Source organism: Prionailurus bengalensis, chromosome A1 (genome assembly GCF_016509475.1).
Source record: "Prionailurus bengalensis isolate Pbe53 chromosome A1, Fcat_Pben_1.1_paternal_pri, whole genome shotgun sequence".
Classification (NCBI taxonomy): Eukaryota; Metazoa; Chordata; class Mammalia; order Carnivora; family Felidae; genus Prionailurus; species Prionailurus bengalensis.
Window position 1 is genome coordinate 130,594,949 of NC_057343.1, and position 16,221 is coordinate 130,611,169.

The 16,221-nt window shown below is 38.3% G+C and overlaps 2 protein-coding genes across 7 annotated transcripts in view; one reads left to right on the top strand and one right to left on the bottom strand.

Moving 5' to 3' along the window:
• KIF2A (kinesin family member 2A) overlaps nucleotides 1-3,858 on the top strand; it is a 66,221-nt gene extending 62,363 nt beyond the window's left edge. For all 4 annotated transcript variants that reach the window (XM_043591055.1, XM_043591066.1, XM_043591042.1 and 1 more), the window contains one exon: nucleotides 384-3,858. In XM_043591055.1, coding sequence (XP_043446990.1) covers nucleotides 384-469 — 86 coding nt within the window. In that variant the 3' untranslated portion in view covers nucleotides 470-3,858. The remainder of the gene's footprint in view (nucleotides 1-383) is intronic.
• Nucleotides 3,548-15,102, bottom strand: DIMT1 (DIM1 rRNA methyltransferase and ribosome maturation factor). Of its 3 annotated transcripts, none has more exons than XM_043591075.1 (12): nucleotides 14,842-15,102; nucleotides 14,444-14,517; nucleotides 12,976-13,062; nucleotides 10,861-10,922; nucleotides 10,684-10,777; nucleotides 10,548-10,597; nucleotides 9,330-9,453; nucleotides 8,855-8,947; nucleotides 7,741-7,805; nucleotides 6,899-6,962; nucleotides 5,611-5,717; nucleotides 3,548-4,090 (listed from the first exon to the last, which is right to left on the bottom strand). In XM_043591075.1, the coding sequence occupies exons 1-12, from the start codon at nucleotides 14,918-14,920 to the stop codon at nucleotides 4,048-4,050; spliced, it is 942 nt and encodes a 313-aa protein (XP_043447010.1). In that variant the 5' UTR covers nucleotides 14,921-15,102; the 3' UTR covers nucleotides 3,548-4,047. The 3 variants fall into 3 exon arrangements, with proteins under 3 accessions (XP_043447010.1, XP_043447017.1, XP_043447019.1); XM_043591082.1 differs by having other exon boundaries at nucleotides 14,858-15,078; XM_043591084.1 differs by lacking the exon at nucleotides 14,444-14,517 and having other exon boundaries at nucleotides 14,842-15,078.
• Nucleotides 15,103-16,221: the final 1,119 nt, after the last annotated feature.

A 16,221-nucleotide genomic window follows, 5' to 3' on the forward strand; every position in this document is an offset into this window, starting at 1 on the left:
TCAGTACGAAGTACTGAAAAACAAAAAGACTCTGTTCTTTTAGACATGACTATACACATTTAACACACACGTATCTAGCCTGTCTATACTCCAAAAGGAATTCAGATAAACTAAAATTGAACACTGTAAAATGTACCAAGCAGATCAAAAAAGGTCAAGGTATAGAAAAAAAAAACATAATTTCATGAATCTGTGGATAATGAAACTGTTGCTATAGTTGACTATTGTTTTTAGTTCTGAGTTTCTGGACAGCAAAGAGCAAAAGGAAAGATCGTTAGTTAATGTTATGAAGTAAGACAGCTGACTTGATAGGACCCATGAAATTATATACTGTATTGCATGCGATGCAGTACTTACTCTCTTGTTCTTTTCTTTTTTCCAAGATAAAGTGAAATCTTTTCGTGCAGCTCTACAAGAAGAAGAACAGGCCAGCAAGCAAATCAACCCGAAGAGACCCCGTGCCCTTTAACTCAGCATTTGCTGCTAGAGGATCCCCAGAACCCACATTACTGTAACATACAGTGGTTCAGCTGTTAAGGGCCATTTGAAAGTTTGAAATTTTAAGTGTCTGTGGAAAATGTCTTGTCCCTTCACCTGAATGACATTTCAATTTTGTGAAACACTCCTTTGTCTACAAAATGCTTCTAGTCCACGAGGCACAACCAAGATTGGGAATAGTGAAGCATTTTGTTTCATTTACCCAAACAGTGATTTACTTTTGGAGATCCTTGCCAATTTTATTTTCTGTATGATGAAGTGAGATTGTGGACTTGATCCAGAGGTGAATAGTAGGGGGAAGCCACAGCATTTCCTTTTAACTCGGTTGAATTTTCGTAGCAAGACTGAGCAGTTTTAAATCCTTTGAGTGCATGCATACCTCATCAGTGATTGTACATACCTTGCCCACTCCTAGAGACAGCTGTGCTCACCTCTTCCTGCTTTGTGCCTTGACTAAGGCTTTTGACCCTCAATTTCTGAAGCACAGCCAAGATAAATTACATTCCTTAATTGTCATTGTAAATTACCTTTATTGTGTGTACATTTTTACTGTATTTGAGACATTTTTTGTGTGTGACTAGTTAATTTTGCAGGATGTGCCATATCATTGAATGGAACTAAAGTCTGTGACAGTGGACATAGCTGCTGGACCATTCCATCTTATATGTAAAGAAATCTGGAATTATGATTTTACAACCATATAATGTGGTTATAATTTTCTTAGCATTTTCTTTGTAAAGAACTAAAATATAAACTAGTTGGTGTATAATAAAAAGTAATGAAATTCTGAGAAGAGTTTTATCTTAGGATAATACATATATATATGCAGTGTGTGTTCCAGTGTGGTATTAACAGGACTAATAGTGCAATTTGATCCTTACCAATACCATTACTTAAGTTAAAGTGTCCATTAGCACCCCAAAATGTACCTTTTAAATGTACTGGTAAAGGAAATTGGCTTCTGATGCATGAATATTTACATGTACACTGAAAGTAGTCCATAATAGAACTGTTAGTTTAAGCCAAGTGTAGACAGTACATCACTCCCTTGAAAAAGAATTAAGCTAAAAAAAGAGTTGACTTTGCCTTAAAAGGCAGATCGATCTAACCCAAGCCCCATCCGTTACCTACTATGTGATATTTCATCATTATTTGGTGAGAATCACCAAATCCTCACCAATAAATTGGTCTAGGGTATGCTGCTTTTTAAATGGTGGCACTATTTTTACAGATTGCTACTCCAAGGAAGAAAACTGGCCACTTTTCATGTAAATATTTTGTTAAAAGATTTATATATCTCTCTAGGAGTTTTCCCTTAGTTCCTAGGATAGAGTCCAGGAGTAGATTAACAACAAAAAGTCTCCCAAGGATGTCTTGTTTTGATTTACTCTAAGGAACTAATGCTCATTCATTTGGGCCAAAGGGAAGCTATGAATAGAGAGTCACATGAGCCAGATTCCCTACTTCATTGTTCATAGAAACCAGAGAGTAGTTGTGGGAAATCCTACACCATGGTGAAATGCTCCTCTGTAAACTTGAAATCTAGAACAAATGTAGATTTTCACAATGTGCTTATTAATAAATGATATCTATGGAATGAGTTTTAGAGATAATTGACTTCAGAACAATCACCTTTGTTTTGGAAGGGACTCAGGTTTTCTTGCAGTTGTAAGATAACGTTCTATTTGTGTTTATTTCAAAGAGAAGAGAAAGAATGGAGCAGTTACTGTGGACTTTGCAGCAGCCGCTTAAAAAGGTAGTTTTTGAGGCTAACCAACCTTCAGAGGACAATAGAGATGTGAACTTGCTCATTTTAAAGCACAGCAGATTCATCTTAATTTATTAATTAAGTAAGATGGGTACTATCTCTGGAAGGTCTCCTTATGTTCAAATATGTTGCCTTATACTATAATGGCTTCATTCTGATAAGTGATCAAGGTCTATAGAAAATTGATACCAGAAAAGATGTTGGTGGTTATAATCCAATCCTTCAGTTTTACAGATAGGGAAAACTGAAGGTCAGAAAAGGGACTAAAAGTCAGTTCATGAGGGAAGAGGAAATAAGAGGGAAAGCTGAATAAATTCTTAAAATTTTCCTATAAGGATAGAGATGGTACAAATGAATTTTGCAAAGTAAGTAGTTTTGTGATAATTAAAAAACCCTGCTCTTGAGGTATATTTAATATTTATGTAACAAAAGTGGCTTGATGCAGTATTATTTAAAGAAAAAATTTTTGGATCTGGATTAAACATTCTTGACTTTCTCAGACTTCTTGAAAGCTGATATTCCTATTAAAAAGTATTTATATAGGAATGTTTTACTATATTACTCTGAATCCAGATTTCCAAAAAAATCTGTTGAGGCAAACAACTTCCCTTCTAGGTTTACTCAGTGTACCTTTGTTAAAATAATTTGGAAGCAATCTTTCTATTAAGTTAGGCTTTTAAAAAGCCAATTATTAAGATATTTTTGTTAATTTCCTCATATAAATTATCAGCTACTGTAATTATTACAGGACATTAATAATGATTTAAACATAGTAGCTAATTAAGACTTGTTTATGGTATCTATTAAAATTCTCAACCTGACATTTTAAAACTTAAAAACATTTTAAAAATAGCTTAGAACAGTATGTGAAAAGGTACTGGAACTTTTAATTTTCCGTAAGTCATGTGAACACTGGGAGCCTGTAGTTCTGGGAAAACGGCTGGTTAAGATTTTTTTTGTTTTAAGTAAGTTGAAGGGCGGAATTTTAACCTCATAGCCAGTTTTGATTTACAAAACCCTTTAGAATTTCGTTAAACCAGTGGCTTTCCCCAAGAAAAAAACCGTACTATCTCATAGTTGATTTCATCCTGGTTGAGCGTCCTGTTATCACAGTTGACGAAATCCTATCTAGAAGTAATGTGCCCGGCACCACCACACGGTGGCAGTAGCAGACTCATGCTTATCCAGAACTGTGAAGTAGCTTATGCTACAGGACAGCTTAAAGGTGTGGGCAAAGATAGAAGGTGTATAAGATGAACAGAAAAAATGAGAGAAGCAAAATAAGAAACAAGTATTTTATTGTGCACATGAATAAAAAGAAATCATATGGGGAATATGTAACTTGAGTTAAGCATATTTTAAATGTCTGACTGTTTGAGGGACAAAGGCCTACAGAGGCCCTCATGGTAATATATAACATAGAAAATAGAAGAGTAACATCTTTATACAATAAACTGTTAGAAGTAAGTTTAAGTGTAAAGTTGTGCGTGCCTGCGGCTCTTAAAGATTACCGTGTAGAGACTGGACCCTGCCCTATGTTAAATATTAAAAACACCAAAACCAAAAAAAAAAAAAAAAACCCAAAAAAAACCTTGGGTACTTAGAATTGACTTACTACCATAAAACTTCAGAGTAATAAATGGTGACAGTGGTAGTATTAAATCAAAACTAGTCAAGCACATAGTGTTCCAGTGGAGCAAAAGCATAGTTTATCTTCTCTGTTAGAAATGTATAGTTGCGGTTTCTTTTTCTTGGGCTTGAAAATTCTCTTTTCCAGATACCTAAGAAAAATGTATACCTTCTGCATTGAATCCATGTAACAATCTGAAAAAAGAAACCAAAATGAGATGGTATTGAAAAGATAATTTATAACCTATAACAATGCATAGTTCCTGTACCATGAATTCTAAAACAAACACATCAAACCTCTGAAACCCACCCACTCCTAACACCAGTCATTAAAGAAACTTTATTCTTCAATTAAATTTCTAAGATATATATTGGTTAAAAATCACATCATTTTGGTGCCTCTTTTGTCATAGCCTATATGTCTTAAGTCATGGTGAATTTGACCAAATTATCTTAGACCTCCACTATCCAGGCATAAGAGCTCACTGGCACTTGTGAAGCTGTTTGGAACTGGAGACTGAAGAGAGATGAATGGCTAATCATCCACGTCCATTTTTCCTCTCTGGGCTCACTATTACTAAGGTTCAAATTAAGTACTGACACATTGCTTTTCTCTGGATACCAATGTATTTATTGGATCCTAGTTAGCAAACTGCATATGCTTAATAACCTTGAAGAAATTTGGTGAGAATGAAAGAAAATAAGATGAAATATTTCTTTAGACCTGAGATTATTTTCAGGATGGTGACAGTTCAAGATGGATTCGAATGTCTGAAAATGGAAGATCGGTTCTTATGAATAATTTCAACTCCTATGACTAACCCCTGATAAAGACTCAGTAGTTCTGCTAGCCTGTCGATGTAAAATATAAATCCCATTTGTCTTAGTTATATAGAACTGTTTCCAGCTCAGAATAGTCAAACCAATTCCTTTGGTAACAATCTATCCTCATTTTTTATTCAGCTCCTAGAACATGGAAATTTTAAATATGAATCGGCTAAAATAGGCAAAAACTGTGCAGTACGTGATGGCTTATTAGTTAGGAAATCAGTTTTAGTGATTGAAAACTGTGAGTATAGGTTAATAACTACCTGGGTAACTGAAGCCTTATTTTGCTTTCATACCACTTACTTGTTTAAGGAAAACAAAGTTTGGTCTGCATTGCCCAGATAGTTATGACACCCTTCTTTTATTTTAGGTGTGTAGAACTTGCCTCCGTCTACAAAACAAGTAACTATTTTATCAAACCGGTTGGTTAGAAATGAAAACCAGGTATGATTGTAAACTGGCATTATTTCATGTGTAGGATCTGTTTTAACAATAGCTATTCCCATCAGAGAAAAAGAGTGAGATGCAACTATCTCCATTATGCTTCTTCTACCTTCCAGGCTACTATGAAGACACACATTAAGATGAACTATGAATGGGAGTTGGGGGAAGAGGCTGAAGGGGAGGAGCACACACACCACAACACACATTGACACAGAGGCTATCTCCAGGCTCGGACTGTTCTTTATTACTGTTCTTAAAATGTTCATTCTGCTGCAACTAACTAGCCTCCATCTTCTACACCAAATACTATTCCATGCCATGGAAGTGCTATGCAATAACTCCAGGTAGCACCTTATACCGCTTAAAAGCCTTTAAATCTCTAATCTGAGGGTGTCACAGTAAAGAAATGTAAACACCTTAGGAAAAAAGAAAAATGTAATTACCTGATAAAGTCATCTATGTCCATGGAACGGGCCCGCTTGTCACTAAAACCTGTGCTGGTTAGGATTTGCTGTATTTTATCTGCTATGCTGAAATCTTCTGGTATTATCTATCAATATAAGATTCAGAATAAATGAACAACATATCTTTAATGAAGTCACGTTGACTCTTTTTTGTTTGTTTAGCTCAGTAACTGATAAAATAGTCACCTTTATCTGCTTACGACAGTTTGAAAAGCCTATTTGTACAGTTAATAAGACTCGGACCACCAGTTATGCGGTGGTTCTTCAGTGCATACCATATACTCAGAAAACTGGATGAGTTACTCATGTATACTCCCCCTTTTCTTAAAAATTCTGGATGGTCAGTTTCAGGATTAAGGTACTTTATGTCACAAAATAAATCAAGCTACAAACTAAATTTTAAAGCAGGTGTTACTCGTTTAAAAATAATCTCACATTTTCTTGGCACAAATTTAATTTTACCAGCCAAATTTTCTCAGAGATAACCTCCAACCTTTGAGAATATTAAATATTTCATACCACATTTTTTTCTCCAAATATTTTTCTTAATCCAGTTTAATGATGCTTTGTGACTTTGTCCATAAGAAGAGAAACTGAAGGTAGCAATAAATTAAGCTATATGAGATCTGAGTCCAAAAATACAATGGAAATTTGCTTTTATCTTTCTGCTGTTTAATTTGAATTAAAAAATTATCAGACATCACATAATTACTATATAGTTATGTGTAGGTGGGCTTACCCACATACAACATTGGTTAAGGAAAATGTTGCACAGATAATGATGATAAAGAGGCTCATAACCAAAAATCTATTCAGCCTATACTTTAATTATGCCAATTTCTGGATTAAAAAAAAAAAAAGTTACAGAATGGTAACTTTAAATCTGGAATTGTTACATGAGCAACAAACAAGGAATGATCACAATTCAGAGTATAGCGAATGGTACATAATTTGAGCCGAACAAACTACACATGCCTAAAGCTTTAAGAAAATTACGAGTCAACTGAATCTCTTTATGTCTAAGAACAACTGTACAGTTAAACTTAGTGGTGTAATCCAGGCTGCTCAGCTCTGGTCCAAGAATATACCGCAATACTGACATATTAGGGTTCAATATTAAGGTTGTGTTAGTTAAATACCACTTTTCAGGATCACATGGAATGTGCAAAATTAGTAAGCTAGCGATGAAAAGGAGTAAGAAGTAGAGGGGCATTTTGAAACACAGCAAATCGAAACCAAAGAGACCACAGAAACTTTTTTTGCTTACAATATTATGGACCGAACAGTGAATTCTGTAGTTTTTTTCCAAAAGCTGTTGCACTGCACTTGACCTATAATATAAAGGAAGTGATATCACTATTACTCCAAAATCAGAGATTATAAATAATTTCCTTTCAGTTTATTATAAATTTAAATCTATGTTCCACATGGTAAAATTAAGGGACTAAAAAAAAGGTGTTAATATTTAAACTTGTGAAACAACCACAAACTGGTTATATTTAAAAGGTAAAGTCTCCCAAGTAGGTCCCGTGCTGTCAGTGGCAGCCCGATGCTGAGCTAGATCTCACGAACCATGAGGTCACGACCAGAGCTGCAATCAGGAGATGGATGGCTAATTGAGCCACCCAGGCGCCCCTTTTTGAAATTCTTAAAGGAGTTCTAGACTCTCCACAAAACCACCTCAAAAATAAAAAAAAATTGAAATTACAGCTTTCAGAACCTCTTTTTTTCCGTTAGGCCTCAAATTGCTCTTACAAAATTTTTTCCAAGTTAATAAAATTGCATCAATTTTTCATAGGTGTGGAAAGGACCCACTACTCCATTTTTCCAAGGAAAAATGAGACAGATGTGTGGTCAGTTTTTGGGGTTTTTTTTTTTTTTTTCCGTTTTGCCAAAAAACCTGATCTAATTCCAAATTCCTAGGAACGTTCTTTGTTAAATTTTCCTGCCTCCCAGAGTACCAAGTTAGTGTAAAAGGTAAAGTATATCTGGACACGGATAATCTTTACACTTTAGGATATCTGTTCAGGTATCTGTTACCAAATTCTAATACTTAGCAGTTTCTACAGCAATAGTCCTTCATATATCATAAATGAGAAAAATTCTCACTTAAATGCCGCAGACAGTGTCTTGTTCTTCCTAACAAAGGTGATCCTTACTAGGCCATCCCATTCCTGAAACAGAAAATGGATCATTTGTTATAAAATATCAAACCTTGCCTATGTCTTCTAGGTATTGTCTTTTAATATATAAAACTGAAAAGAACCTTCTGGAGTTCTGTATTTTGATCTAGCTGACATGTGTAAAAAAGTAAGATATGTACTTGATTTTTGCACTTTTGTGCACTTCACTGAATATTTTATCCTCAATTTTAAAAATAAAAAAAAAATTATTCCACATCTGAATAAAGAATGTGACATTTATTAAAATCAAAGTACCATTTTCAAAAAACATGATTCCAAATAGGATTTAGAATATAGCCTATGCAACATCCCCAAACGACCCAGAAGAGGTAACTAACCAGTCCATTTACCACTGGTTACTGACCACACAAGAAATCATGTTTTCATCCAAGCCGACCGCAGTATGGTTTTACATCCAGTGATCTAACTACTTAATTGCAGAAACATGAATTTTGATTAAAAACTGCTACCCAGAAGATTACTCAAATCCAACTATTTTTATTTTATCTTGTTTTCTATCTTGTTTATTCAAATTTTTATTTGAATAAGTCAAATAGATACAGGTTTTCCATAGTTATACTCTTTAGTATGCAATTATGCACTGGCATTCTATTTTTTTTTTTTTTTTTTGAAAGACAGAGAACGTGTAGGAGAGGGGCAGCAGAGAGAAAGGGAGAGAGAATCCCAAGCAGGCTCCAAGTTGTCAATGCAGAGCCTAGCATGCGGCTCAATCCCATGAACCATGAGACCATGACCTGATCCGAGATCAAGAGCCAGGGCCTTAACTGAGCCACCAGGCAGGCACCCCTGCAATAGCATTCTAATCTGCACTTTTTGCAAACATTTTCCATGCTTTTTTGTGCTTTTCACAATGATCTTACATCCAATTATTCCATCTACTCAATTACACAGATGTCATAATTAGCATTTTCCTGCTTGGACATTAAGGTTGACTCAATATTTTCTGCTGCTAGAGACACACATCTCCCAGCTTGGTCTTTTTTCCGACTTTGTTGACTGACCTAGTATTTTAATCTCACCTGAAAATTGATAGGTGGTGGTGGATTCTTGGGTTCTATTCTTACGACACTGGATTCCACCTTTGGTGGTGGCCTGAAATTGTTCTTTCCAACCTATTAATCAAAAAATAAGGAATCCTCTCAAAAACTGCTTGGTTTTTTTTTGTTTTTGTGTTTTTTTTTTTTTTTTGAGAGGGAGAGAGCGCATGTGCATGCACCCACAGGAGCAAGGAAGGGGGAGAGGGAGAGGGAGAGAGGCTTAAGCAGGCTCCACTCTCAGCACGGAGCTTGATCCAGAGCTCAATCTCACGACCCTGGGACCATGACCTGAGCAGAAATCAAGAGCCAGACACTCAACCAACTGAGGCAGCCAGGCACCTCCCTCCTTTTTTTTCAAATAGTTTTAAAATAGTGATTAAATATGCTTTCCTCACAGAAGGCACAACTAGATGCTCAAGGATGAGGTAAGCCATATTATTCACTAACAGTCACTTACTTTCATCAGATGGTCCACACGTGCTAACAGCTGTGTATTGATTGATAGTCTGCAGTATAATTTATCTCCAGGCTTTGCAACTAGTCGGAGAGCAAATTCTCTTTGAAACATAAGTACAGCACATCTGAAGAGACAGTAGTAGAAAAGAGTAAGGAAAATGGTCACTTTTAACTGTAAACGTATCTTAACTTCAATTAATTGTCTTAGGTGGGAAACAGCAGTGCAAGATCTGCAGTTAATGAGAATTCATTCAGCTGCTGAGAAGGCACAACAGTTTCAGATTTAGCTTTATTACCATAAAATGATCCATCTGGCTTTTCTTTTTATAATGGCTGCACCTCTAATCCTTGCATATGTAAGCCCTCGGTGATCAGATGAGAAAGTATTTCAGATAAGCCCGAGTCCATTACCCTTGCTAAGAAAACAAAACCCAAACTAACAAAATTGGCTCAGGAGCCCAGTGGTATTTATAGGGTAGCAAACACCCTTATGGAAGGAGAGGCAGGAGAGACAGATTGTGACGTTGGCGTCCTCCGGATATAACAGGTAAGGAATGTGGACTTTTTATTTGGCAAGCAATGGGGAGGCTTTTCAGAGGCTCTTGAACTGGAGAAGAGCACCTTCAAAGCTGGGCTTTGACTTTCAAATTTTTTTGACAATGAATCAGACCAGGAAATACCTTTGACATTGCAGGCCACGCCACAACTATCTGTATTATATGTGTTTTAATGTAACTCAAGGAAAAGTTTCATAAAATTATAATCACCTGGGCCACATGCAATGCATGCTCTCTGATATACTCTATGCTATGTCATTAAAAAAAATGACAGTCATGACTCAAGAAATTTAAACTACTAAAGGGTTTTTGACTTGGAATTTGAAAACCCCTGTTACATATCGTGCTAGAGACCAGTTAGGAGACCACTGCAATTGTCTAGACATCAGGTAATAAAAGAAGTCTGACCTGGACTAATGGAAAGAGTATTAGAAAACAGGGAAGGGCTGCCTGGTCTTAGAAGCGGGATTTATACCACACCTCCCCCAAATAACTATGTCAACTGAATAAAAAGGAAAGAAAGACCTCCATACAAGTAGATACTTTCTACAGAACACATTCTTGATTCTCCAACAGTTTTTTAATTGAATTGACTTTCATCTTTGGCTGTGTTTCATCTTTGACCCAAGATATGGCAGTAATTTTGGTCTTTTGTCACAAACCTGAAAAAAGGTCGGTGCAGCAACAGCTTGAAGACAAAGGGGGAAGAGATCTGTAAGAGAGTTGACGAGTTACTTCTGAGAAAGACACACCACAGAAGTATGTTTGTAGAATGTTCCCAACAATTTGGACACATACCTGATATGGCAAATTTGCCACACAGGCATCAAAGAATGGCAAATCTGTTTTCAACACATCACCCACCAGTACTTGAAGTTTGCTGGCCAGAGGCCTAATAATAAGGAAAAAAAGCAATTAAAAAAGATAGTGTTTCACAAGATTGAAATGCACTCTAATTCTAACTTGCATACTCACGTGCCCTGAACTCTTTTGTGAAGTTCAGCTACTAGTCTTGGGTCAAGTTCACAGGCAATTACCTATGTTAAAAAACAACACAACACAAAACAAAAAACGGTATTTGGGGGTAAATTATGGAGCGTAAATCTTGTTATCTCAGTCATAACTCTTACATGATTAAGAGGAATTAAATTTCTTTCCCCAATTCTACCATCAATATTCCTTCATTTATACTCTACTATTTCAAACAAAAAAACCCCCCACCATTGAGATAAGTAGACTCTACTCTGAGTGGCACCTGTTCAATGGCTCCCCTTCTTATGGGCTCTGGTAACACAGTTCCCTCCTTGTGCCCCTTGAGGCCTCTGGATAGTAACTCTCTGGCTGTTGCTGGCCTGTGGGTATTTCACTAATGTGTACTGGTTCCCTTAACCCCACTTTGAAATTTTGGATGCATTTAATTAGAAACTGAGACACAGAAGGTACCAGCAGCAGCCAGGCAGTATCCCAATCTCAGAGACTCATGCTTCAGCTCTTCAGATCTGCTTCTCTAGCACCCAATACTCCAGCCTCCTTGCTTTGTCCCCTGTAGCCTAGAGGGGGTACCTACTCTTCGTAATTATTATTTTTGGGTTACTTCAGTGTTTCCATTGTATTCTTTTAGTCACCTAACAACTTTGTAACTAATTCCCTCTATTAAATACCCTGTATTGAAATATCTAACATGGGTTCTATTTTCCTGACCGATATATCCCATACTTTTTTTTGTAATCCATTTTTTTAAATTGAGATATAGTTGACATATAACATTCTATTGGTTTCAGGTGTATAGCATAGCCTATATTTATATTGCACAATATGTACATATTTTGAAAAAGTCTAGTTAGCATCCATTACCACACACACAGTTAAAATTTTGTCTTGTAATGAGAACTTTTAAGATCTACTCTCTTTGGGGTACCTGGATGGTTCAGTCGATGTAGCGTCTGACTTCGGCTCAGGTCATGATCTCACTATTCATAGGTTTGAGCCCTACATCGGACTTTGTGCTGACAGCTCAGAGCCTGGAGCCTGTTTTCGATTCTGTGTCTCCCTCTCTCTCCACCCCTCCCTCACTTGCGCTCTTGTCTCTCCCAAAAATGAATAAATGTTAAAGAAAACAATTAAGAAAAAAAAAAAGATCTACTCTCTTAGCGACTTTAAAATATACATACAACAAAAGGAGCACCTGGGTGGCTTAGTCAGTTAAGTGTCTGACTCTTGATTTCAGATCAGGTCGGGATCTCATGGTTGGTGAGTTGGAGCTCTGTGCTGACAGTGCGGAGCCTGCTTGGGATTCATTCTCTCTCTCTCTCTCTCTCTCCCTCTCTCTGCCCCTCCCCTGTGCGCTTTCTCTCAAAATAAATAAATAAATAAATAAACAAACATTATATATATAGGGGCAGCGGAGTGACTCAGTCGGTTGAGCGTCCAAATTCAGCTCAGGTCATGATCTCACAGTTCATGATTTCAAGCCCTGCATTGGGCTTTGTGCTGACAGCTCAGGGCCTGAAGCCTGCTTCAGATTCTGTGCCTTCCTCTCTCTCTGCCCCTCCCCTACTCACACTCAGTCTCTCTCTCTCAAAATTAAATATTAAAAACATGTATATATATATATTATATATATACATGTTATTAATTACAGTGACCTGCTGTACATTCCATTTCTAGGACTTACTCTTTTTATACCTGGAAGTTTGTATCTTTTGACCACTTTCACTCATCTTGCCTACATCCTGCATATGTGTTTTTTAATTAATTAATTAATTTTGAGAGAAACTGAGCAAGGTAGGGGCAGAGAGAGAGGGAAAGAGAGAATCCCATGTAGGCCCCACATTATCAGTGCAGGGCCCAATGTGCGATCCCACGAACCCCAAGATCATGACCTCAGTGGATATCAAGAATTGGATGCTTAACTGACTGAACTACCCAGGTGCCCGTTGCCCATATTTTTAAAGATAAAGCTTTTAGCAAAGGATCAAGGGTTGCTGTTAAAATAACAGCAATTAATTAAAAATAGATTTCTATTTGTAAACCAGGTGAGCTTGCCGACATAATGATTTCTGATACCAAAACACAAAATTCCCTTTTTACCTTTTTTGCCTTTTCTAGCAACTTTACAGTCATATTGCCAGTTCCAGGTCCAACTTCCAGCACCACATCAGTTGGTCTTAAGGCAGCCTGCGAGCAAGCACGACCACGTTAGCTTTACTAGCACATATGAACAATCATTTAATTTATACCTATCTTTGCTTAAAAGCATATGGTTAAGAGATCTTATTCTGACTCCACTGTTATGAGTCCTTCATGATCTATGTGCTTAACAAAATTTTCTCTTTAATGTTAGGTGCAAGTGGAAATCTATCACCTGTTGTTGTTGTTTTTTAATGTTTATTCATTTTTGAGAGAGAGAGAGCACAAGCAGGGGAGGAGCAGTGAGAGAGAGAGAGAGAGAGAGAGAGAGAGAGAGAGAGAGACAGAATCCAAAGCAGGCTCCAGGCTCTGTCAGCACAGAGCCCGATGCGGGGCTCGAACCCATGAACTGTGTGATCATGACCTGAGCTGAAGTTGGATGCTTAATTGACTGAGTCACCCAGGTGCCCCTCTATCACCTGTTTTAAGTTGGGGCAGTTAGGAGTCAGAAAACAGTTAGGAATCAGAAAAGCAGGAATAGCTATTCTTTCTGGGAATGGCTTTCTGTTTGCTATCTTAGAAATGATTCCAACAGCATCTTTTCACCAACTCTGTCATTATCAGCAAGTTCAAACAAGAAAGGACTATATATGAAGAGCTTGCCTGATAATTGTAGCATGTTGTACCAGCATTTCTCAATTTTCAACTCAGTATAGTTTCAGGGATAGGAATACTTAGAAATTGTACACAAACCTGGGTGTTTGTATGTACAAAGCTGCAGTGTCCTGGGTACACACCTTTCATCAGACGCTCAAAGGAAATCCATGAGCCAAAAAGGTTAAAACATTAGGCCTTCGTTTTGCAAATGACACTAAGTCAAGATGAGATTCTCTAAATACATAATGCTCTCTCTGTAGCTCTGGGATGCTTCCTTTGTAACCGTGAAAATATCCTGTACCACATAAATTTCATGTTCTAGTACCCAATCATCCAGAATAGTAAGAGAACATCCATAACCCATACAGGAGGCACTGGATTGTACCATATAAGGTTCTCTGGGGGAAAAAAATTTCCCAAGCTGTCATTAAAACATCTTTTTAGGCACTGGAGTAAACAAAAATTGATAGATGGTGTCTAGAAAAAGTGATTAGGCATAGAGTAATAATACTAATGTGGAACTGAACAAGTCCAAATGTCTACCTATGAGGTAAATAATCTACAGAAAGAATTTGGAGGCAGGAGAAACCCAGACCTACAGAACAAAGCAAATCATGCCAAAGACAGTCTGTAAATCCTAGACAGTTCTTCGATTCATTCCACAAGTATTTACAGAACAATTGTTTTGTGACAGACATCCTCTGTGCGTCTTAGTATTCCTAAGAACAAAATCAATAAGCCCACAACTCTCATTTTCCTCTTCCACACCCACCTTATCGATAATACTGTTAACAATGAGAGGGTTTTTCAAAATATGTTGCCCAATCCCCGTGTTGAACATGAGTCCTGGAAGAAAACACGGAAGAGCCTTAATTTCCCGACGAAAAGTAGACATTAGACCGTCCTAGAGAAGAATGCAGGGTGGTTGGGGGAAGGTGTCTGCGCCAACCAGAGGCACCAAACGTCATGCTAGGAGCCTAGGTGACACCCTGTTCAAGTCCACCCCTTCTGCAGGAAAGGAAGCCAGAGGCTGCGCAAGGCCTGCGGCCGTCGATCCAAGAGCGCCGCGCCACTGGCCTCACAGTCCCGGCCCAGATCAGGGCCCGCGCCCCCGACTATGTCCTGCCCGGTGATCGGACCTGAGCATAGCCCCTTCCCGGCTGTCCCCACCTCCGGCGCTCTTCACCTCCCGGCTCTGTTTAAGTCGATCGCGGCGGCGGCCGCTCGTCCCCGGCTTGATCTTTGGCATCACCACGGGCGTGGACCTACAGGCCTTGGAGATCAGAGAGGACCAAAGCCTGCTACCCCGCACTACACGTGGGAACTTGCCACCCCAGGAGTGCCTGCACCACTCCCCGCCACGTGGGGGATGGGGGAGGGCCCGGCCCCTGTTCGCCCTGGGCCCCGCCCCCAGAAAGGGGAACGACCTTGAGCCCAGTGGTCGCCGGGAATTGTAGTCATGAGCGGGCGGAAATCCTAAACTCGAGAAACTACAGATCCCAGAAGACACCGCGCCGCCGATTCTGGCAGTTAGGATTGGCTAGTTTAGAATCGAAGCGGGTCTCTCGCCTAACTGCGCGGAGTTGGTCAAGTAAATTTTGGGGTGGTGATCTCCCCGTTGTGGAGGAGGTTTAAATTACGCGAGGCCTTTAGGATTGTGGATGTTTCCCTCAAGCCAGGTCCTGGATCGCTGAAATCCAAAAAAGGTGTCTTTCCGTCATGCGCCTCCCTCCTGTTTCCCAGCAAATTCTGGGGTGGGAAACCTAAGATTTCGACATAAGGAGCTTGCTCTTGGGGCGAGCGAGTTCGCCTCTTGGGTTGTGGAGAGGAGCTCCGACAATGTTAACAAAGTTACTTTGCTTCCTTTTTGTGCCATTCATTAATTACCTAAATGTTTATCGGGCTCCAACTATTAAACTCTACTGGGTGCTGGAGATTCAAAATTTATACAGGAAACCGCTCTTCTCAGTCTATTCTATTGGGAGCGAGAGGCAGAAAGTCCGAAACGCTGTAAATGTAGTAAGTATGGATTGAGTATTGTTGTAGTACAGTGTATCTGACTGTAGGCTCCATGCGTACAAGATCCACATCTGTTTGGCCACGTTTTTTATTTTTTTGTGTGTACTCTATTTTCTTGAAGAAACGGTTTGAATTACCAGCGCTGCCTCTTCCTTGCTAAATTAACACGTGTGCGTTCCCCAGCGTTGGCCTCTCTTTGCTGTTATTCTAATTCAGTAAAAAACTAATAACCTTAGTAGCATCTTCAACTACTTATGACATTTCACTAATCATTAATTTATTACACAATTCTGGAGAATCTACATTATTCCAGGTACTGTGTCAACTATTAGGAATAAAAAGCGACGTGATCTCTGCTTTTAGGGAACCTTCTGTCAAGAGAGGGAGACATGCAAGTTATTACAATAATAACACCATTTGGTGTTCAATTACATGCCAGATATTTTGGGTACATTATTTCATTTAATCTTTTCAAACAAGTCTCTGGAATAGGTCTTATCATTATATCCATTTTACAGATGAGGACGCTGA